This window comes from Aquarana catesbeiana, linkage group LG06 (assembly GCF_042186555.1).
Source record: "Aquarana catesbeiana isolate 2022-GZ linkage group LG06, ASM4218655v1, whole genome shotgun sequence".
In the NCBI taxonomy this organism is placed as follows: Eukaryota; Metazoa; Chordata; class Amphibia; order Anura; family Ranidae; genus Aquarana; species Aquarana catesbeiana.
This window is the reverse complement of record NC_133329.1, coordinates 268,157,430-268,182,024: the sequence shown is the minus strand read 5'-3', so window position 1 is coordinate 268,182,024 and position 24,595 is coordinate 268,157,430. Positions and strand designations below refer to the sequence as shown.

The window sequence follows — 24,595 nt, the reverse complement described above, 5'->3', positions numbered from 1 at the left end:
ACTATGCATTAGCTTCAGTGTAGAGCAGGTGAGACATCAGGGGTCTCAAAAAAAACCTGATGTTTCATTAAAGCGAACCTGTCACAAGCAGTTTATGCTACATGGGGGCGTTTTGTCCCCTTTGTAATCTAAATAAAGTTTCAGTGAACAAAGTGTAAGAAAAAAATTTTGCGCCTGCCCTGATTAATATAAACACACCCGTCAGATGCGCCTATACAAAAACGTTGCTTACACTACACATGAAACATACGGTTGCACATGCTGGACCAAGAGCAATAATTCTAGCAACATTATTCACACTAAAGCGATTTTAAAGTGTCGTCTATGGAAAATATAGGGCATTGAAGTTCATTGTTGTTTTGCCAGGCACACGCAACTTTAAAACTTGACATGTTGAATATCTGTTTACTCAGCGCAAGCCCACCCTTTATATATTACCAAATTTTTGGTAATATATTGTGTTTGTGCAACCCTAAAATAAATTTTAGTGTATGTGTGCTTGATAAACAGTTGAACCAATATTGATTTGTACAAAAAAAAGCAAAAACAGCTCTGGCAGTGAAAGGGTAAATGTTGCTTAAAGGGCTACATTTTAAATACATAGTTCCCTTAAATAACATGCTTGGGGAATTCTTTAAACCTGCCATGGAATGTGGAGTACATGTAGGATATACTCCAGCATAATTGACGTGTAAAAAAAGAAATAATATTTTCTGCTTAATGTAAATTTCTTCCTCACTGGTTTCTCTTTTTAAACAGAGCTCTGGGGGATCCTGGGTGACTTAAATGACCACGTATCGTCATAGTCATGTGTGGTCAATAACATCAGCCAGCATACCCAGTTTGTTGACATTCAGCAGGCAGTCAGAAAGCTATCATTTTTGGTGGGAGTGAGATGGGAGAGGATCATCGTGCTGTTGGTCATCGGGGTGTCAGTCATCGTGACTGACGCTAATTTTATATTGGTGGAAGATGTGATGGACTTTACCAGGGAACAATGTTTTTATGTACCTCATTTTATAAAAAGGACCTTTTCATGGTGTCTGTGTGTTTATTTATTATTTACTTTTTTTGTGAAAGGAAAGGAAAAAGGTACTCTGTACCCCTTACTCGTTCTTATAGGGGCTGCAGAAATCTGGGAGTTTCCAGATTTTAATATGTCCCCCCACCCCCACATCTAATAGACTAGCAATATGGACATGAAGTCCTTATCACCATCAACATGGGGACAAAGTGTCTTGCCAGGGAGCATCCCTCTGGCAGGGTACACCCGAACATAGTGGACTGGTATAGTTTAGAAGAGGGGCTGCATGATCAATGTCATCCTCCTTTTCTTGCCAGCCAGACTGCATGCCTTGGATAAGGGTCTGATATGAAATGGATTTTATGGATTTGTAGGGGGGGGGGCAAAGATTTTCTTTTGTGTATGGTCCCCCTCAAATTCCATACCGGACCATCACCAAGAACAAATGTCTGGTATAGATTGTGAGGGGGATCCCATGGTTTTTTTGTGGGATTCTCCTAGACATATCCCTTTCCCTGAATAAAGGTCTGGTTTGGATTTTGAGGGGGACCACTTGCCATTTCTTTTTCTTTTGCCTTCAGGGTGAGTGACCTCTTACGGCACAGGAAGGGGAGGAACCTCACAATCATTGTGCCCCTCTTTCCTGGCTACCCAGTCTGGCTACCCAGTCAGCATGCCTGGATAAGAGTGTGGTATGGATTTTGAGGGGGAACATAAGGGGAAAAAAAACAGCATGGGGTCGCGGGAGGCAAAGCCTCCTCCATTTTCAAAGAACCTCATGTTGATGAGAAGAAGAGCCTTATCCCCACTTTCTGTCCCCAAAGGGGATGTGGGGGTCTGTGAGGGTAATTGTCAGAATCTGAAACCCTTCTTAAAAATAAGGGTGTCCCCAGATATCCATCTCTCCCCATACATGAATGAGTAAGGGGTATATAGTAACCCCTTGTTACTCATTCACAAAAAAAATGTAAACAGTAGAAAAACAAAGACATCACAAAAAAAAGTACTAAAGAAAATAAAACAAAAAGATAAAACTTCCTTAATGTGAATTTAGCATCAACCATATCATCCAATCATGACAGACAATGCCTGACGACCCACTGATATGATGATCTTCTCTCAGTCAGCTCCTGTCACAGATGACAGGTCACCATCTGCCTTTGTATGCAAACAAACTGGCTTGGAAACCTGAATGATGTCATTGACTAAATATAGTCAAGTCAATATTTGGTAGCTGATGTCACCCAGGATCCCCCAGACAGTTTGTATACAAATAGAAGCCTGTTATTTAGCAGTGGTAGCTTTTTTTCTTTTTAAATGTCACTTTTAAAAGAGTACATCTTATTTGTGTGCAATACAACAAAGGTTTATTTAACTGATCCCCAAAGCATGTTTTTAAGTATTTGTGTATTTTTAATGTTTATCTTTAGTCCAACCTGCTTTCCGCTAAACGGAATTTAAAAAAAAAATTGTATTGGTACATGTCCTCCATGACAGTGTCCAGTTATCCATTCCTTTTTTAGCCAAAAGCTTGTAAATTGTCCCTGCAAAAGGGCAAAAAAAAAAAAAGTTTCCATTCTGATAGATTTCAATGAGGTTCACTGCTATGTTTGGTTTTAGAGGATTTTCCCAGTGTTTGGTGAATGTCCAGCATGCTGAACTTTGCTCAGATCGCTCATCACCACTCACAATGTGTCAAAATGTTGAAATATATCCAGCTATGAAGAAAAAGAAAAATACCTTAACACAAAGGGGGTCTGACAAGAGGGACAGCAGCCATATGCATGTATTCGCTATTATTCTCCTTTGAAAGTTCTGTTGTTCTAGCTTTACATTCTTTGCAATCCTGCAACATAAGAAACCACGTAAAATTAGAGTTTGAAATCACTGACATTTTGTTATAATTGTTCTTATCTGTTATTCATTTATAAGATTTACCCCAACAAAACTCATATTTCGCCCAAACTTAACTCCCACGCCTGTAAACAAGGAACACGCATTGTGAGGGGAACTCACTTTCATAGAGCTGCATAGTATATATAGGTTGAAGTAACAAATTTTACAGAATTCTGTTCATATGTTCAAATATTCCATTCTTAGTAAAAGAAATTACCGGTAATTTTGGAGGTAAACCAAAGAATTCAATATTAAGCATTTGCTTTATATATTCATTATAAATGATAGGACACTTTGAGTTGGCTGTGTGAAATTCATTGTTTGAAATGTCTATCAATATGCCAAGGGAACATTAAATCAATCCCCTGCAGGGTTTTAAGGACATTGCATGATATATAGTGGCACTAAGGCAGGCCATAGATTTTCTTTCCTTCCACCACAGTGGAAGGAAAGAAAATTGCTTGATTTCCCTCATCATCACAGTGAGTGTTCATAGGAGAATCCCTCTCACAGCATTTTTGTGTTCTGCCGGTGAGGAGCCTTCCCTGCCAGCAGAACACGGTTAGTGTTTTCAGCAATGGCCCGCAGTGCTAATCATTTGGGAAAAACCAAACAAGCTGGTTGTACACAAACTGATCGATAGATCCACATATGTACAACCATGGAAACCATAAATGGATCAAAATTTGTCCAGTCCCTGCTGAACCGACCGAATAGTGATCCATGTATGGCCCGCTTAGTGAAATTTTGTTGTATGTCCTATTGCTTTGTGTAAGCTGTAATTGGTAGCAACAAAAGATAATCTGTAGTTCTTCCAAAGTATTTGATGGAGAGGAAGTCACGTGTGCTGTAAAATACATCTTTCTACTATCTACTATGTCACCTTAGTAACAAACAGCATTTAATGCAATTCTGCATTTCTTTTTAAAATGATTAAATCCCCCCGGCTGTGTCATTGTATTTTGACAGCTGGGAGACTCCCCTGCTGTCAGAATACACTGATAAGCACTTCAGTCTATTGCCTGTGGCACTGATCAAACAATACTGTCAGGGTCGTTGAGCAGTAGACGATCAGCAGATCTACTTCTGTTCAACCACAGTGGCCACACGTGGATTGAAATTCAACTTGTCCCTGCTGAACTGGCTGAATTTCAATCCAGCTTTAGAATAGGGAAGGAGGGGCAGTAGTACTGCTCTGTCATTGTCAAGCCAGCAGGCATTGATCTAATGTCATTGCATTCCTTAAAGAGACATTGTTATTTTGCCCATTCAGTGAATTCTAAAGAGTTCCCCTGCTTATTGCACTTACACTTACATTACCAGCGATTCTCCTGGCTCTGCTGCAGCCGAATTGAAACTCAATGCCTCTTGGTAAGGAAGAGCATGGGACTTCTTCCATTGACCGTGCACAGATTTGGCAACCAATCTACAGTCCTGAGCACTGTCACATGAAAAGGGGTCATTGCTTCCCCTAGCCTTAGCATAGGCAGTGTGGGATTCTAGGTTGGGTAACTATAACTGAGACAAGGGCAAAGTAACAGTGTCTCTTTAATTGTAAAAGAGGAAATTGTGTAACCCTCCAGGCTGTGCTACCTGGCAGAGATGTACAAATCACAAAAGCGCCTATACTGAAGGCAAATATCCTTTGGCAGATAAAATAGTTCACATACTGTATGTGTTTTCCAATGGTATAATTAGCTGTTTGCCCAGAGTTCAGCTTTAAATATCTTTGGGTCTAATAATCTTATTAAACCATTGTGTACTCATCAGCTAATGTTGTTAAATCCTATTTTACATTAACCGGTTTATGCAAATTACATAAAGACAAATTGGCCATTTAGGCCAAATAAAAAGGGCAAGATTATCTTTGTTCATTAGATCTGTTGATTGTTATCTATTGTCTATATCCTGTATTGCTAACTTTCAGGTAGTTTATTTGCATTTTGCAAGTATTAAGTATGTGCCTTCTGTTCCCCATAAACACAGTTCCCCATAAACATTTACTGTACAAAATAAGGTCCGTTGGCATGGACCATAGGGTGAGTACATGGATTGAAAACTAGCTACAAGGGTGAGTTCAGAGGGTGGTGATAAATGGGGAGTACTCTGAATGGTCAGAGGTGGGTAGTGAGGTTCCCCAGGGTTCTGTGCTGGGACCAATCCTATTTAATTTGTTCATAAACGACCTGGAGGATGGGATAAACAGTTCAATCTCTGTATTTGCAGACGATACTAAGCTAGGCAGGGCAATAACTTCTCCGCAGGGTGCGGAAACCTTGCAAAAAGATCTGAACAAATTAATGGGGTGGGCGACTACATGGCAAATGAGGTTCAATGTAGAAAAATGTAAAATAATGCATTTGGGTGGCAAAAATATGAATGCAATCTATACACTGGGGGGAGAACCTCTGGGGGAATCTAGGATGGAAAAGGACCTGGGGGTCCTAGTAGATGATAGGCTCAGCAATGGCATGCAATGCCAAGCTGCTGCTAACAAAACAAACAGAATATTGGCATGCATTAAAAAGGGGATCAACTCCAGAGATAAAACGAAAATTCTCCCACTCTACAAGACTCTGGTCCGGCCGCACCTAGAGTATGCTGTCCAGTTCTGGGCACCAGTCCTCAGGAAGGATGTACTGGAAATGGAGCGAGTACAAAGAAGGGCAACAAAGCTAATAAAGGGTCTGGAGGATCTTAGTTATGAGGAAAGGTTGCGAGCACTGAACTTATTCTCTCTGGAGAAGAGACACTTGAGAGGGGATATGATTTTAACATACAAATACCATACTGGTGACCCCACAATAGAAATAAAACTTTTTTGCAGAAGAGAGTTTAACAAGGCTCATGGCCACTCATTAAAATTAGAAGAAAAGAGATTTAACCTTAAACTACGTAGAGGGTTCTTTACTGTAAGAGCAGCAAGGATGTGGAATTCCCTTCTACAGGCGGTGGTCTCAGTGGGGAGCATCGATAGCTTCAAGAAACTATTAGATAAGCACCTGAATGACCGCAACATACAGGGATATGCAATGTAATACTGACACATAATCACACATAGGTTGGACTTGATGGACTTGTGTCTTTTTTCAACCTCACCTACTATGTAACTATGTAACTATGTTTACTTGTTAAATGGTAATTGTCTGGTAAACTAAAATAATATGCCTCATGTTTCTGTATATCATTAGGTCTTGTACAATAGAGGATACACATCCAAACAGCAAACTTGTAGCCAAATCAATCATTGTCTAATGCTGATAAATTTATTTTTCCCTTCAATCCAATAAGCCCATGAAATAAAATGCATGATTAACATTGTGTTACTCATACATGATGCTACATGCAACGACAACTGGTATTAGTCCTCTCCCCACCATACATCTTCATGGGCCATGCACTGCAATTCCCTCCAAAAGGGATAGCGTAGGGTAGGGTATAGTAGTTATCACCCCCAGTTCAAGAGATTGCCCTTTATTTCCTGTCCTGTACACACAACAGGAAGTAAATCCTATTCTTTGACAGTTGCCATAGGATTTTCCCTTGCCTTCAGATCCAGTAATCATTTTACTCGGGAAACCCATTGTCACTAAAAAAATGCTTTTCACTTTGGAAAAGTGGATATCTGAGTGCACACAATTTTCAAAATAATGATAATAATACTACTATTATAATAATATACAGTATACACACACAGGCTTTTAGATTTTTCACATACTTACCTTTCTTTGTATTGTTATATATACCATTATTATGCAACATAAGAAGAATAAACTAGCAATTCCAGACAGGATCCATATTGGAAAGTTTGACAAATCACAGTCTGAAGCCTTTAAATTGTATGAAGAATAATCTGAAGAATAAAAAAATTGAAATTGTTTTATCAATACAGCCTTCCCATTCTAGAACTACAGGGATTTGTATTTAACTGATAGGAATTTGATGCAAAACAATATATTCATACTGTGGCTAAATTTATGTAGAAAAAGATATTTTCCGGGTTAGTATTAGGGATAAGCACAATTCATTGACTTATTTTTTCCAAAATTTCAGTGAAAATCAGAAAAGACCATGAGGAATGCAAAACGAAGGTTACTTCTGTGGTTTCATACATGTTCAGTGGACTTTGAATGGCTGCTGAGTAGGGATGAGCTTCGAGTTCGAGTCGAACTCATGTTCGACTCGAACATTGGCTGTTCGCAAGTTCACCGAACAGCGAACAATTTGGGGTGTTCGCGGCAAATTCGAATGCCGCGGAACACCCTTTAAAAGTCTATGGGAGAAATCAAAAGTGCTAATTTTAAAGGCTAATATGCAAGTTATTGTCATAAAAAGTGTTTGGGGACCTGGGTCCTGCCCCAGGGGACATGGATCAATGCAAAAAAAAGTTTTAAAAACGGCCGTTTTTTCAGGAGCAGTGATTTTAATAATACTTAAAGTCAATCAATAAAAGTGTAATATCCCTTTAAATTTCGTACCTGGGGGGTGCCTATAGTGTGCCTGTAAAGGGGCGCATGTTTCCTGTGTTTAGAACAGTCTGACAGCAAAATGACATTTTGAAGGAAAAAACTCATTTAAAACTACCCGCGGCTATTGCATTGCCGACAATACACATAGAAGTTCATTGATAAAAACGGCATGGGAATTCCCCAAAGGGGAACCCCGAACCAAAATTAAAAAAAAAAAAAATGACGTGGGGGTCCCCCTAAATTCCATACCAGGCCCTTCAGGTCTGGTATGGATATTAAGGGGAACCCCGGCCAAAATTAAAAAAAAAAAATGACGTGGGGTTCCCCCTAAATTCCATACCAGACCCTTCAGGTCTGGTATGGATTTTAAGGGGAACCCCGCGCCAAAAAAAAAAAAAAAAAACGGCGTGGGGTCCCCCCAAAAATCCATACCAGACCCTTATCCGAGCACGCAACCTGGCAGGCCGCAGGAAAAGAGGGGGGGACAAGAGTGCGGCCCCCCCTCCCTCCTGAACCGTACCAGGCCACATGCCCTCAACATTGGGAGGGTGCTTTGGGGTAGCCCCCCAAAACACCTTGTCCCCATGTTGATGAGGACAAGGGCCTCATCCCCACAACCCTGGCCGGTGGTTGTGGGGGTCTGCGGGCGGGGGGCTTATCGGAATCTGGAAGCCCCCTTTAACAAGGTGACCCCCAGATCCCGGCCCCCCCCCTGTGTGAAATGGTAAGGGGGTACATAAGTACCCCTACCATTTCACGAAAAAAGTGTCAAAAATGTTAAAAATGACAAGAGACAGTTTTTGACAATTCCTTTATTTAAATGCTTCTTCTTTCTTCTATCTTGCTTCATCTTCTGGTTCTTCTGGCTCTTCTGGTTCTTCTGGTTCTTCCTCCGGCGTTCTCGTCCAGCATCTCCTCCGCGGCGTCTTCTGTCTTCTTCTCCTCGGGCCGCTCCGCACCCATGGCATGGGGGGGAGGCTCCCGCTCTTCTCTTCTTCTCTTCTTCTTTTCTTCTTTTCTTCTTTTCTTCTCTTCTTCTCTTCTTCTTCATTTTCTTCTCCGGGCCGCTCCGCAATCCATGCTGACATGGAGGGAGGCTCCCGCTGCGTGACGGCGCTCCTCGTCTGACAGTTCTTAAATAACGGGGGGGCGGGGCCACCCGGTGACCCCGCCCCCCTCTGACGCACGGTGACTTGACGGGACTTCCCTGTGGCATTCCCCGTGACGTCACAGGGAAGTCCCGTCAAGTCACCGTGCATCAGAGGGGGGCGGGGTCACCGGGTGGCCCCGCCCCCCCCGTTATTTAAGAACTGTCAGACGAGGAGCGCCGTCACACAGCGGGAGCCTCCCTCCATGCCAGCATGGATTGCGGAGCGGCCCGGAGAAGAAAATGAAGAAGAAGAGAAGAAGAGAAGAAAAGAAGAAAAGAAGAAAAGAAGAAGAGAAGAAGAGAAGAGCGGGAGCCTCCCCCCATGCCATGGGTGCAGAGCAGCCCGAGGAGAAGAAGACAGAAGACGCCGCGGAGGAGATGCTGGACGAGAACGCCGGAGGAAGAACCAGAAGAACCAGAAGAGCCAGAAGAACCAGAAGATGAAGCAAGATAGAAGAAAGAAGAAGCATTTAAATAAAGGAATTGTCAAAAACTGTCTCTTGTCATTTTTAACATTTTTGACACTTTTTTCGTGAAATGGTAGGGGTACTTATGTACCCCCTTACCATTTCACACAGGGGGGGGGCCGGGATCTGGGGGTCACCTTGTTAAAGGGGGCTTCCAGATTCCGATAAGCCCCCCGCCCGCAGACCCCCACAACCACCGGCCAGGGTTGTGGGGATGAGGCCCTTGTCCTCATCAACATGGGGACAAGGTGTTTTGGGGGGCTACCCCAAAGCACCCTCCCAATGTTGAGGGCATGTGGCCTGGTACGGTTCAGGAGGGAGGGGGGGCCGCACTCTCGTCCCCCCCTCTTTTCCTGCGGCCTGCCAGGTTGCGTGCTCAGATAAGGGTCTGGTATGGATTTTTGGGGGGACCCCACGCCGTTTTTTTTTTTTTTTTGGCGCGGGGTTCCCCTTAAAATCCATACCAGACCTGAAGGGTCTGGTATGGAATTTAGGGGGAACCCCACGTCATTTTTTTTTTTTAATTTTGGCCGGGGTTCCCCTTAATATCCATACCAGACCTGAAGGGCCTGGTATGGAATTTAGGGGGACCCCCACGTCATTTTTTTTTTTTAAATTTTGGTTCGGGGTTCCCCTTTGGGGAATTCCCATGCCGTTTTTATCAATGAACTTCTATGTGTATTGTCGGCAATGCAATAGCCGCGGGTAGTTTTAAATGAGTTTTTTCCTTCAAAATGTCATTTTGCTGTCAGACTGTTCTAAACACAGGAAACATGCGCCCCTTTACAGGCACACTATAGACACCCCCCAGGTACGAAATTTAAAGGGATATTACACTTTTATTGTTTGACTTTAAGCATTATTAAAATCACTACTCCTGAAAAAACGGCCGTTTTTAAAACTTTTTTTTGCATTGATCCATGTCCCCTGGGGCAGGACCCAGGTCCCCAAACACTTTTTATGACAATAACTTGCATATAAGCCTTGAAAATTAGCACTTTTGATTATTCATGTTCGTGTCCCATAGACTTTAACGGTGTTCGCATGTTCGAACGAACTTTTTTCCTGTTCGCATGTTCTGGTGCGAACCGAACAGGGGGGTGTTCGGCTCATCCCTACTGCTGAGGGTTATGGAAGCTTCTTTCAACTATCCTGGACTTGTTCTAGTGCCAAAATACAGTCCCTCATTAGCTTCATTAAGTGTTCTTGCATAGCAAGACCACTTACTGTTATCTCACATATATATTATTATTCTTATTATAGCCAAATTTACCACCCTAACTCCTCCCACAGTTTTTACACTACATAGACAAGTAATATACCGAAACGTGCGGATTGTTCCCGAATGGTGTGCTATTACTTTGTGGAACGTTTCGCCGAATGGTTCACGAAATATCATTGTTTTTGCGGCAAAATTAGTCCCATAGGAATGAATGGCAAAATGCTCAATGTCATTTAATTGGTGTGCTATTACCTTGTGGAAATTTGTGAAAAGCTGAAAAATACCAGTGTGAATCCGGAATCAATGTCATTTAATTGGTGTGCTATTACTTTGTGGAACGTTTCACCGAATGGTCCACGAAATATCGTTGTTTTTGCGGCAAAATTGGTCCCATAGGAATTAATGGCGAATTGTTCAAAACTAGAGTGGGAGGTGACAAAAGCTGACAACCCCATGATCAGCCAAAACATTATGACCACCCCATGATCAGCCAAAACATTATGACCGCCCCATGAAAAAAAAAATTATTTTTGGAAAAAAAAAAATAATTAAAAAAAAAAAAAAATCATTTTTGAAAAAAAAAATCATTTTTGAAAAAAAAAAATCATTTTTGAAAAAAAAAAATCATTTTTGAAAAAAAAAAAAAAAAAAAATCATTTTTTAAAAAAAAATTCATTTTTGAAAAAAAAATCATTTTTGAAAAAAAAAATTCATTTTTGGAAAAAAAAAATTCATTTTTGAAAAAAAAAAATCATTTTTGAAAAAAAAAAAAAAAACATTTTTGAAAAAAAAAAATCATTTAAAAAAAAAAAAAAACATTTTTGAAAAAAAAATCATTTTTGAAAAAAAAAATCATTTTTGAAAACAAAATCATTTTTGAAAAAAATGTTCAGCTCTTTCAGCTAATGATGGGACTTCAACTGTTTTACTACTATTTATACTTTTTAAAATATTAAGCTTTTTAACACTTTTCACAGTTACTCAAGCCACTCCACCCCACCCAGTTACTCCACCCACTCCAGTTGTAGAGGCAAGAACACTTTTCACAATTTCCCCAGAAATTGTAGCTTTTCTAGTTATTTTATGTTTTTTCACAGAAAGGAAAAAAGACAGCAAGAAAAGGGAAAATAAAAAGTTAAAGTGGAACTTCGTGCTCTCAATCTACACTATTTTTATTGCTTATGCTGCTAGCATTAGCACATAGATAGGAAAATATATCATATTTATTTTTTAGTTTTAAACATTTTTTCTTACATTTCCTCAGTTACTTCTTGGTTTCCAGGTCTAGGCAATTGATGTCATAAGTCCCATGAGTTTTCCAGAGGGGAGCAGGGGTTTTCTTAGCTAAGCACACCCTCTTACCAACATTCATGGCCTAATGGATGGATTCCATGAAGTAAATGCTGCATGAATAATCTGCCCTTATTTAAGATGGCCATGGCTAAAAATGCTATCAGGGAGACATGAATGGATGGGAGAATTAGCTTTGAATAATAAAAAATAAATGAAATAGTATTTTTGGTTTGTGGTGCACAAATGCAGAAAAATTCTGCTTTAAAGCGACAATACAAAAATAACAATCAAATAAACAAAAAAAGGTCAAAAAATACAATACAAAGAACATTAAGAGCCAGTTCATACCAGGAATGTGCTGTGCTTTCCTGTGCAATTCACATGCAGTCCTGTGCAGTGCATTTTCAGCCCATTCGTTTTTAATGGGCTGAAATCGCAGGGCACTCCACCAAAGATGGTATGGATGTGCTACTTTTTGGAAACTCACTGCAACTGTATAGCATGGTACTTCTGTGACATGCGATCTGGTGCAGGCAAAAGCACTGAGTTTGCAACCTGCATTTTGGGTGTCATTAACTTAATATTGAGTTTTGAACAGGGTGCAGGAAACATTTACATAAACATACAGTACCATTTCAGCTGAATTCAAGGCAAAGGACACATCATTTGACAACTGCAGTATTTAGCTGGCCTAATTAAGAAAAGGTTCTTACCATGAACATAAACATACGTCTCAGTCAAATCGGTTTTGAAAGGAGGTGGGAAAAAGATTTGCATGCGGCAAGTGTAGTTGTCCGTGTACTTGACATCAAGGTTAGTAAGAGTGAAAAAAAGGGTGCCATTGAATTCCTTATAGTGACACTGCACGTCTTTCCAGCTGTCAGGATTTTTTTTTTTTACCTCATTAGAAGTATAAACCTGGCACACAACTTCTCTTTCATTGCCTTTCTCTAAAGTCAAATTAAATCTGGAATTTTCAATGAGTTCATTTTTGCAAAGATCCACTGTACCCTCTCGAGAAACGACTAACACTTGTGAAGTAGTGTTCACTGGGGTTTGTACTGTAACAGAGGCAAAAAGAGGTAATATCAAACATAAGAATTGCTGTACAAAATATAACAAACCATTTTAATATGTAATAACATGCTTTTCTAAATCAGTTTAAACATTGCTTTTGTTATATTGTTTAAAGGATAACTATACATTTAAGCACCTTAAATCACCGTGATTTTTATTTTTATTTTTTTTTTGGGGGGGGGGGGTGGTTACAACCACTTTAATTAAATCTGACCCCCCCACGCTAACTATACCCTCTTGCACTAAGTTTAGATAAATCAGTGACCTTGTCAATCTCTGCAGCCTACTTGTGGTCTGGTTTGGTGTTACTTCTTTTCAGCCAACAGAGGTGCACAGGACAGCACAGTGTGTGGCCTATTCATTATTTACTGAATATAGCCATCTGACTTTGCCATCAGAGCCTACACATAAACATCACCCAAGTGCAGTTCTGTGAGGCTCCATCCACTGAGATAAGTTATTGATGAGAGAAGGGGCAGTTAGGTCTATGTTGTTTATATCCTTTAATCCTTTCATTAGGTTCAATTAACACAACTATGTGTCATTTGGCATAATGGGGTTGATTTACTAAAGCTGGGGAGTGCAAAATCTGGTGCAGGTGTGCGTGGTAGCTAATCAGCTTCTAACTTCAGCTTCTTCAATAAGAGCCCTTTCACACTGAGCCTCCTAGGACGTAGAGCGGCACTATTTTTAGCGCTGCTTTACCGTCGTTTACCGTCGTTTTAGCTGCGCTATTCGGCCACTAGCGGGGCAGTTTTAACCCCCCACTAGCAGCTGAAAAGGGGTTAAATCCGCCCGCAAAAGGCCCGCAAAAGGCCACCGGAGTGGCGTTTTGCCGGCGGTATCGCAGCGCTGCCCCATTGATTTCAATGGGGAGGAGCGTTGGAGGAGCAGTGAGTTCACCGCTCCTTTATCGCTCCAAAAAAGCTACTGGAAGGACTTTTTCTGATGCCCTGCCAGCGCACCGCTCCAGTGTGAAAGCCCTCAGGCTTTCACACTGAAGTAAATGGAGCTGCTTTTTTCAGGCGCTATGCAGGCGCTATTTTTAGTGCTGTAGCGCCTTAAAAATGCCCACAGTCTGAAAGGGGTCTTAAAGTGGTTGTAAACCTTCCTAACCATTTTTTACATATAGGTAAGCCTATAATAAGCCTTAACTATATGTACTTATAATATCTCCTAAATGTGCACCGTTTAGGAGATATTTGCCTTGTAGTGTGCCGATGATGTCATTGGCACATGCGCAGTGAAGAAATGGCCCTGCGAGACGTTTCTTCCCCAGCGTGTGCCATGACTAGCGGCTCCTGCACGCATGCGCAGGAGTGACATCACGTGGCTCTGGCCAGTCACAGAGCCGGAGTCCATGGCCCCGAAAGGAAGAGGAGTGAAGATGGATGCTTCCAGCAGCGGGGACATCGTGGACATTGCAAGCTTCGTTTGCAGGTAAGTGCCACATAATGGGCTAATATGCTATGCATACTAGCCCATTATGCTTTCACTTTGCAGGGGAATAAAGAGGACGTAAAGCCCATCAGGGTTTACTTCCTCTTTAAGCTTTGACAAAAAAACACTGGAACCTGATTGGTTTCTATGCAGAACTGCACCAGATTTTGCACTCTCCAATTTTAGTAAATCAACCCTACTGCTCCTTATTTTCAGCCATTTAGTTGATATTTGCAGATGTCATTTGCTTTTTTGGCAGAACAATTGTGTTATTATGGGCTAGCATATATATTAATCTGTTAACAATTGGAGTGCAGAATTATCCATATGCATGTGTTTGTTTAAAAAAAAAAATAGTGGTGTTAGGTGAAATCCTTAGTTAAGATTCCTAGAAATGTTCTGCACAATCTAGAAAGTTATTGGACGATATATATTTATTTATTGCTGTCTTTTGTCCCTAGTGCCTAACCTTTTGGGTCCTGCGCATCATACTCACCTCAAATATAAGAACACACAGTATAACAGCAATGTCTCCCCCATCATCTTCATTTGCCTCAACACATTCTCTTTCTCTGGAGCAAACATAACTGTTCAGATTTGTGTCCTTCAAGGCTCCATAACTGCGCCTTTAAATGATAGAATGATGACACTCTAAAGTCTATACTAGGAGCATCATTAGTTTTATAAGGAAACACTAGACTAGTCTAAGAAACAATATGATATGTTCATTCAAAACTATTAAATTAGATAATTGCAAAATGTGTACACAAGTCCGTCGGACAAAAATCCAAAGTACAAACACACATGCTCGGAAGCAAGGACGAACCAGAATCGGTCTGTCTTGTAAACTAGCGTTCGCAATGGAGAATTAACATTTGTGATGTGGCAAATTATGAAATCTTGAAATGAAGCGCACAATTCTCTTTTTCTTTAATGGAATAATAATGAAGCTGCTTTGCTGGTCATACTGATGGAGTTATTGCAAAAACATTTTCAAAGGCTTTTTTTTCTGGTGATATCAAGAATAATATTAATATGCTTTTTTTCTTTTTTTATTTGGGCAAGTTACCACAACACCATTATCACGTAGTTTTTAAGATCAAAGATACAACTATGTTGGTGTCCCTTGTCAATTTTACATTGTATTTTTTTAAATGTAACTGCCTACTCCCAGACTGTCATTTGAAGTAAAACACATAGCCAAGTATTATTCTACACAATTTTTTTTATTGTGCGTTAAAAAAAGAAAACAAATAAAATTAGACATTTTAGAAAATTCTGCCAATAGAACTTAACCAAAAAGTGCATTCTATGCATCCAAAAATATAGAAAATGTACCAAATCAAATCATTATTATTCAACCAAAAAATAAAATAAAAGCCTCATGCATGTGTCCTGCTTCTTAACCACTTGACCACTGGGCACTTAAACCCCCTTCCTAACCAGACCAATTTTCAGCTTTTGGTGCTCTCACATTTTGAATGACAATTACTCAGGCATGCAACACTGTATCTATATGAAATTTTTGTCCTTTTTTTCACACAAATAGAGCTTTCTTTTGGTGGTATTTAATCACTGCTGGGTTCTTTATTTTTTGCGCTATAAAAGAAAAAAAACGAAAAATCTGTAAAAAAAATGCATTTTTCTTCATTTCTGTTATGAAATTTTGCAAATTAGTAATTTTTCTTCATATATTTTGGCCAAAATTTATACCGCTACATATCTTTGGTAAAAAAAACTCAAATCGGTGGATATTATTTGGTTTTTGCGAAAGTTATAGAGTCCAAAAGCTATGGTGCCAATATCTGAAAATTAATCACACCTGAAGTACTGACGGCCTATCTAATTTCTTGAGACCCTAACATGCCAGAAAAGTACAAATACCCCCCAAATGACCCCTTTTTGGAAAGAAGACATTCCAAGGTATTTAGAAAGATGCATGGTGAGTTTTTTAAAGTTGTAATTTTTTCCCACAATTCTTTGCAAATCAAGTTTTTTTTTTTTTACTTTTTTTTCACAAAATTGTCATATTAGCAGGTTATTTCTCACACACCGCATATGCATACCACAAATTACACTCCAAAACACATTCTGCTATTACTCCCGAGTGTGGCGATACCAGATGTGTGAGACTTTTACACAGGGTGTCCACATACAGAGGCCCAACATGCACGGAGCACCTTCAGGCGTTCTGGAGCACCCAGGCCAATTCTGACATTTCTCCCCTACATGTAAAAATCATCATTTATTAGCTAGAAAATTACATAGAACCCCAAAATATTATATATGTTTTTTTAGCAAAGACCCTAGAGAATACAATGGCGGTCATTGCAACTTTTTATCTTGCACGGTATTTGCGCAGCAATTTTTTAACGCTTTTTTTTGGAAAAAAACAGTTTTGTGCTTTAAAAAAAAAAAAACAGCAAAGTTAGCCCAATGTTTTTGCATAATATGAAAGATGAAGTTACGCCGAGTAAATAGATACCCAACATGTCACCTTTCAAAATTGCACGTGCTTGTGGAATGGCGCCAAACTTCGCTACTCAAAAATCCCCATAGGCGACGCTTTAAAATTTTTTACTGGTTACATTGTTTTGAGTTACAGAGGAGGTCTAGGGCCAAAATTATTGCTCTCGCTCTATCGATCACACCGATACCTCACATGTGTGGTTTGAACACCGTTTTCATATGTGGGCGGGACTTACATATGCGTTCGCTTCTGCATGCGAGCACACAGGGACAGGGGCGCTTTAAAATTTTTTTTTTTTTTATTGTTCATTTTACTTTATTTATTTTAGTTTGATGCTTTTTTTAAGAAAAAAAATTGACCTCTTTTATTCCTATTACAAGGAATGTAAACATCCCTTGTAATAGGAATATGGCATGACACGTCCTCTTTACAGTGAGATATGGGGTCAATAAGACCTCACATCTCACCTCTAGGCTGGGAAGCCTGAAATAAAATAAAAAAAAAGATCCTGGCTTCGATTGTAGCGGTGAGTCGGTAGAAGCACTGGAGGGTGGCGGGAGGGGGGGGGACATCCCCTTTCGCCTCCTGTAAGAACGATCAAGCAGTGGAACAGCCGCTATGATTGTTCTTATGGTGTAGGGAATCGCCGGCTAAAAAAGCTGATATCTGAATGATGCCTGTAGCTGCACCCATCATTCAGATATCCCCGCACAAAGTCAAGAACGTCGTATGACAGCCAGGGGGCAGGAAGTGGTTAAAACGCATTTTTTTTTTATAACACAAAGTTGTCCATTTATACATTATTTCTAACACATAGCATGTACATACCAAAAATGACACCCCAAAATATATTCTCCTACTCCTCCTGAGTACGGTAATACCACATGTGTGAGACTTCCACAGCCTGGCCACATATAGAGGCCGAGTACAGCCGAGTATGGCTGAGCATGGCAGGGTATGGCAGAGTACGGCTGAGCATGGCTGGGTATCACAGAGTATTGCAGAGTATGGCTGGGTATGGCAGAGTATTGCGGGGTATTTCAGAGTATTGCAGTGTATTTCAGAGTATGGCGGGGTATCGCCGAGTATGGCTGGGTATGGCTGATTATGGCAGGGTATCGCAGAGTATGACTGGGTATGGCTGGGTATGGCGGGGTATTGCGGGGTATTGCGGGGTATTGCACAGTGGTGTGTGGTATTGCAGAGTATCGTGGGGTATTGCAGAGTATTGCGGGGTATTGCAGAGTATTGCACAGTGTTGTGGGGTATTGCAGAGTATTGTGGGGTATTGCAGAGTATTGCACAGTATTGTGGGGTATTGCAGAGTATTGTGGGGTATTGCAGAGTATTGCACAGTGTTGTGTTGTATTGCAGAGTATTGCACAGTATTATGGGGTATTGCAGAGTATTGCACAGTGTTGTGGGGTATTGCAGAGTATTGCACAGTGTTGTGGGGTATTGCTGAGTACTGCGGGGTATTGCCGAGTATTGCGCAGTGTTGTGGGGTATTGCAGAGTACTGCGGGGTATTGCCGAGTATTGCACAGTGTTGTGGGGTATTGCAGAGTACTGCGGGATATTACCGAGTATTGCGGGGTATTGCCGAGTACTGCGGGGGTATTGCCGAGTATTGTGGGGTATTGCAGAGTATTGCACAGTGTTGTGGGGTATTGCAGAGTACTGCGGGGTATTGCAGAGTACTGCAGGGTATTGCAGAGTAGTGTGGGGGTATTGTAGAGTAGTGTGGGGGTATTGCAGAGTAGTGCAGGCATTGCAGAGCGTTAGGGATGGCTGAGCATGGATGGATGGATGGCTGGATGTCACTGTGCAGCGCTGTTGGCACTACACAACCAGCCCACAGGACTGCAGCCATCCATCCCCCTCTCCGGTCACAGTGTACCGATCGGTACACAGGAGGGGAGGAGAGGAACCGGCGTCATCAGATGACGCCGGTTTGTTTACATGTGACGGAGTGATCACATGGTAAACGGCCACGATCAGCGGCCATTTGTCGGGATCCGTGATGCGCCAGGTCCTCCGGACCCGGCGGTCACGGATATGTTCAGGTGCGCGCCCCAGGGGGCGCGCGAGAGGGGAACTCTGGGAAGACGTCATATGACGTGATCCCAGAGTTAAGCAACCGCCCTGCAGCCATCATTCGGCTATGGGCCGGTTGCTAAGTGGTTAAGATAGGGGGTCAACAATGCCAAGAGCTGGTGAAAGCAGGGGTCCGTCATCCAGAGATAATTCTGAAAATCATCTGGATTATTCTCCTGGAGCTCCCGCAGCAAAGGCATATGACATAATTGGTCATGATTAATAAAGCAACCAATTTTTGGTCTAAGAACTCCTCTTCCTGTTCCTGGACTGGACTTGGGTCAAAGCAACAACTCTAAGGCCAATAATAAATAACACATTATCTCCTCCGATTCCGCAACATGTCTGGTTGACGAACGGCCGTTCAGAAACAAACTGAAAAGCACGAAATGAAAAGTGCGAAATGAAAAGCGTGAAATAAAAAGCGCTAAATGAAAAGCACGAATCAACACTCACTTCTACTAACACGAAATTAGCAAAAGGAGCCCAAAGGGTGGCGCTAAAGAGCTGACAAACCACTTAGTACGTCAGTACGTTCGCGTTTGTTGGCCGACAATTCCTTGCTGTTTGTATGCAAAACAAAATCCAGGCACACGCCTTTGGACAAAAGTCAAAAAGTTTTGTCTGCAGAAAATCCGAGCGTGTGTACGAGGCTTTACAGTAGCTGCTTTTATAGTACAGTTATTTGTTTTCTAATTAACCCAGTAATGAACATAAAACAAACCATAACACTTTAACTCAGTTTTGAAACGTTGGCATGTGATAGTATACCTGTATGTATCTTTTCAACTACCTAGTGTATCTCGGTGAATTATACATTGTTTGTTTGTTTGTTTTTTGATAAAGCGGATCTTCATTTGGTAGCAACTGTTAACAGATATTATTTTTTAATTATTATCAAAGGAAAAGTAGCCTAAAATAGTTCTATCTATCTATCTATCTATCTATCTATCTATCTATCTATCTATCTATCTATATACACACAGTGGGGACGGAAAGTATTCAGACCCCTTTAAATTTTTAATCTCTTTGTTATATTGCAGCCATTTGCTAAAATCATTACACACAGCACCCCATATTGACAGAAAAACACAGAATTGTTGACATTTTTGCAGATTTATTAAAAAAGAAAAACTGAAATATCACATGGTCCTAAGTATTCAGACCCTTTGCTCAGTATTTGAGAAGCACCCTTTTGATCTAATACAGCCATGAGTCTTTTTTGGGAAAGATGCAACAAGTTTTTCACACCTGGATTTGGATCTTCTGCCATTCCTCCTTGCATATCCTCTCCAGTTCTGTCAGGTTGGATGGTAAAGGTTGGTGGACAGCCATTTTTAGGTCTCTCCAGAGATGCTCAATTGGGTTTAAGTCAGGGCTCTGGCTGGGCCATTCAAGAACAGTCAGGGAGTTGTTGTGAACTCACTCCTTCGTTATTTTAGCTGTGTGCTTAGGGTCATTGTCTTGTTGGAAGGTAAACCTTCGGCCCAGTCTGAGGTCCTGAGCACTCTGGAGAAGGTTTTTGTCCAGGATATCCCTGTACTTGGCCGCATTCATCTTTCCCTCGATTGCAACCAGTGGTCCTGTCCCTGCAGCTGAAATACACCCCCACAGCATGATGCTGCCACCACCATGCTTCACTGTTGGGACTGTATTGGACAGGTGAAGAGCGGTGCCTGTTTTCTCCACACATACCGCTTAGAATTAAGGCCAAAAAGTTCTATCTTGGTCTCATCAGACCAAAGAATCTTATTTCTCATCATCTTGGAGTCCTTCAGGTGTTTTTTAGCATGCTCCATGTGGGCTTTCATGTATCTTGCACTAAGGAGAGGCTTCGTCGGGCCACTCTGCCATAAAGCCCCGACTGGTGGAGGGCTGCAGTGATGGTTGACTTTCGCATCTCTGGATCTCAGCCACAGTGATCTTTGGGATCTTCTTTATCTCTCTCACCAAGGCTCTTCTCCCCCGATAGCTCAGTTTGGCCAGATGGCCAGATCTAGGAAGGGTTCTGGTCATCCCAAACGTCTTCCATTTAAGGATTATGGAGGCCACTGTGCTCTTAGGAACCTTAAGTGCAGCAGAAATTTTTCTGTAACCTTGGCCAGATCTGTGCCTTGCCACAATTCTGTCTCTGAGCTCTTCAGACAGTTCGTTTGACCTCATGATTCTCATTTGCTCTGACATGCACTGTGAGCTGTAAGGTCTTATATAGACAGGTGTGCGGCTTTCCTAATCAAGTCCAATCAGTATAATCAAACACAGCTGGACTCAAATGAAGGTGTAGAACCATCTCAAGGATGATCAGAAGAATGGACAGCACCTGAGTTAAATATATGAGTGTCACAGCAAAGGGTCTGAATACTTAGGACCATGTGATATTTCAGTTTTTCTTTTTTAATAAATCTGCAAAAATGTCAACAATTCTGTGTTTTTCTGTCAATATGGGGTGCTGTGTGTACATTAATGAGGAAAAAAATGAACTTAAATGGTTTTAGCAAATGGCTGCAATATAACAAAGAGTGAAAAATTTAAGGGGGTCTGAATACTTTCCGTCCCCACTGTATATCTAGATATATAGATATATATCTAGACATATCTAGATATATATCTATATATCATGACCCACCATCAAAAAACAACTGAAAATACATTTTCCTACTCCTGACATGGACAAGGAAATCACATATATGTGCATTTTATGTTGAGTGCAGAAACAAAAATGAACATTTTGTTTTTTTATTCTACCTAAAACATACAGACACACTGGTACTGACACTAAACATAAAACTTTTATTTTTATCCCCAACTAAAACATACTGACCCTAACAAGTACACTGGCACCAACACTGACATTGACTAATGTTACCACTGACACTAACACCTAAACCTTTTATTTTCACAAGGTAAAAAAGATACTTGGGAAGCTTCCCTTACTTTGATTGGCTAAGTTGTTGGTGACAGCTCAGTCTTTGTGCTTGTGGCATATGATTGACCATACTCACAGCAAAAGGATGCCTTTATGTGACAACATAGCTTAAGGCCCAGTACATACTACCACATATATGCGTGAAGCCAGATTTAAAGCGTTAATTCAAAAAAATATAGATTGATCCTGCTTCTTTAAAGTAAGGTATACAGCACGGTGCTTGTGCTCTTTAGTTTGGCCCCCTGTAACACCTGATATACCTGGCTGATTCTGACTGGCTATACCTTCGCCTCTGTAAACTGACCACGGTGTATCATGGCTGCTGAGCCCTGACACCGTGGTCAGTTTACATGCCGTCATCCGCAGCTCTTCCGTCTCTCCTCTGTGCTCTCTCCCCCCTCCCTCCCTGTCTGTCTGCTCTGTGTCAAGTGCCCGCCCCCTCACCTCCTGCTGCTGAAATAACATTTACAATCTTGTATAATCCTCTTGGTCTCTGTATGCTAGGTTCTCCTGTCTCTGTGGTTTATTTAAAAAATGCCTTCTTTACCTTATCTTAGAGTGCAGATTGGAGATCATGTGACCCACCGGCTCTCTCCTCCTCCCCTCCAGACTGATGTCAGTGGGGGAATCTCGGCCCCCACCCACTACATCTGTCAGACATTGAGAGCAGAGAGGCGGCGGGTCACGTGATTGCCGATCGGCAGTCTGAAGACAGGTAAAGAAGGCATTTTGTTTTAAATAAATTACAGAGACAGGAGCATAAGGAGACAAGGAAGATAATAGAAAGTTAGCAGAGTGGGTTAACAACCACTTTAAGAGGTAATACATAACTGCATTAATTAATGCTTTGTTTTTACATCCCTGGAGTTCAGCTTTAAAATGTTACCTATATATCTTCTCTAAATGTAAAGCATCCATATGAGTAGGCAATAGCATATCAGTAAGATAACCAAGATGAAGATTTGTGTGGATGGTGTCTTCCAACGGTTTGTGGCCCCTTCCATTCTAAGTACCGTATATACTCTAGTATAAGCCGAGCTGAATATAAGCTGAGGCACCTAATTTCACCACAAAAAACTGGGAAAACTTATTAACTCGAGTATAAGCCTAGGGTGAGAAATGCGCAGCTACTGTAAGTGGAAAAGAGGGTCAACAATGCCCATTTGCAGCCTCACTGTGCCCATTTGCATGCCTCACTGTGCCCATTTGCAGCCATAGGTTCCCTGAACTTCAAACTTGGTAGTTAATGGTTCCTAGATGCCCCCTAGCTGCAGCCAAAATTTGGGGTCTCTGGACCCAAGGGGTCCCGAAATGACATTGCTGCAGATGGACACAGTTGACCGACTTTGGGGCCCCGTATCTCGAGATCACTTGGTGCTAGGAACCCCAAATTTGGTGTGCAAACCCAATGGAACTAGCACTACAATATATCTAAAGCTGAGGTTCCTAGCACTAAGTGGCCCCAAGATACAGGGCCCCGAAATTGGTTAAGAAAATGTCAAGCATTTCTGCAGCAGAGAATGACATTTTCCGAACTGACTTTGGGGCCCCGTATCTCGCAGCCACTTGGTCCTAGTTCCACTGGGTTTGCACACCAAATTTGGGGTTCCTAGCACCAAGTGGCCCTGAGATATGGGGCCCCAAAGTCGGTTTGGAAAATGTCATTCTCTGCTGCAGAAAAGTGCTTGGCTCAAATATAAGCCGAGGGGGGCAGTTTCAGCACAAAAAAATGTGCTGAAAAACTCAGCTTATACTCTAGTATATACGGTAATCTAAATTACTGGTAAGTTTCTAGTAACACTCATGCAGTTATCATTTGTCTCAAGAAGACCATATTTACCAAAATGTATTGATAATCATGCAGTAGTGCCTAGGGCAGTAGGGATAGAGTGGGTAGGAGGGTAAACCAACCATATATGGATCCAAATGTGACCGGTTCATTGGGGACCTCTGAATTTTTATTCATGTATGGTCAGGCTGGTTGTACAGAAGTTGATCTACCAATTGACTTCTGTACAACCAGCCTGTCAGATTTTTACCCACTCAGTCAGCACTGATCAATGTAGTCTCCCTGCTGTCAGAATACAATAGCGGGTTGAACGAAAAAAAATTACTTGATTCCCCCATCCACACACACAATGGTTTTTTTTTTCCCATTTAAACCACTGCGCAAGGTAAAATGTTAGTCATTTCTAATACAGGCAGTCCTTGGGTTACAAACAACATTCACGCTGTAGGTTTGCTCTTAAAGTGGAACTTTACCCATAACAACTTGTTAAAAAATAATGTTCTTTTGCAAGGAACATACATTCCGCAGTGAAGATTATACTACCAAAATTAGTGTGTGCCGTGATTTGCCTCCAGCACTGTTCCTGTTACTTCTTGCTGTAGGCTGCCATTTTGCTGAAGCCCAAAGCCCAAGCAGTAAATCATAAAGCGCAACTAAACCCATCAATTTACCCATTTCAAAAAACAGTTACATTCCTGGATTGCTGGAAATGCAAATGTGTCCTCAACAAAACTGTCAAACCATCAAATGGCTGGTGTCATAGCTGATCACATGTGCAGAACCATGGCAGTTGCAATTCAAACAGAAGCAGCTTCCTTGGCTGTAAAGGATAGGAGGGTTTAATTCCGCTTTAAAGCTATCAGCAGATCGGTCTCTACAAACTCAACAGTGCCTAAAAATGCCTAAAAATGGAGAGCAACTGAGCATGTGCGGAACAGGGTGAGACAGTGTATTACTGGATTTTAAACAGTATAGGCACTTATTTTTAATGTTTTACATAGCTATACCTGCAAAAGGGGTCAGTCTGAAGTATCCTAGCAGAACTTAATTTCCTGCCTTTCACAATTTAAGGACTGGAAGACTTGTCCCCTTAATGACCAGGCCATTTTTTGCGATACGGCACTGCATCACTTTAACTGAAAATTCTTCTACATATTTTTGGTAAAAAAAAAATCTCAATAAGCGTATATTAAAATGGCGGTAATCAGCAATTTCTAGCAGGACTGCAACATTGCGGCGGACAGATCGGACATTTTAACACTTTTTTGAGCCCATT

At 41.2% G+C, this 24,595-nt stretch overlaps 1 protein-coding gene across 2 annotated transcripts in view; it reads right to left on the bottom strand.

Annotated features, from left to right (window-relative positions):
- The window catches only part of ICOS (inducible T cell costimulator), a 72,988-nt gene that overhangs the window by 44,146 nt on the left and 4,247 nt on the right, over nucleotides 1-24,595 (bottom strand). For both annotated transcript variants that reach the window (XM_073633361.1, XM_073633360.1), the window contains exons 2-4: nucleotides 12,235-12,582; nucleotides 6,643-6,773; nucleotides 2,765-2,870 (exon numbers count right to left, since the gene is read on the bottom strand). In XM_073633361.1, the coding sequence (XP_073489462.1) occupies nucleotides 2,766-2,870; nucleotides 6,643-6,773; nucleotides 12,235-12,582 (584 nt within the window). In that variant the 3' untranslated portion in view covers nucleotide 2,765. The remainder of the gene's footprint in view (nucleotides 1-2,764; nucleotides 2,871-6,642; nucleotides 6,774-12,234; nucleotides 12,583-24,595) is intronic.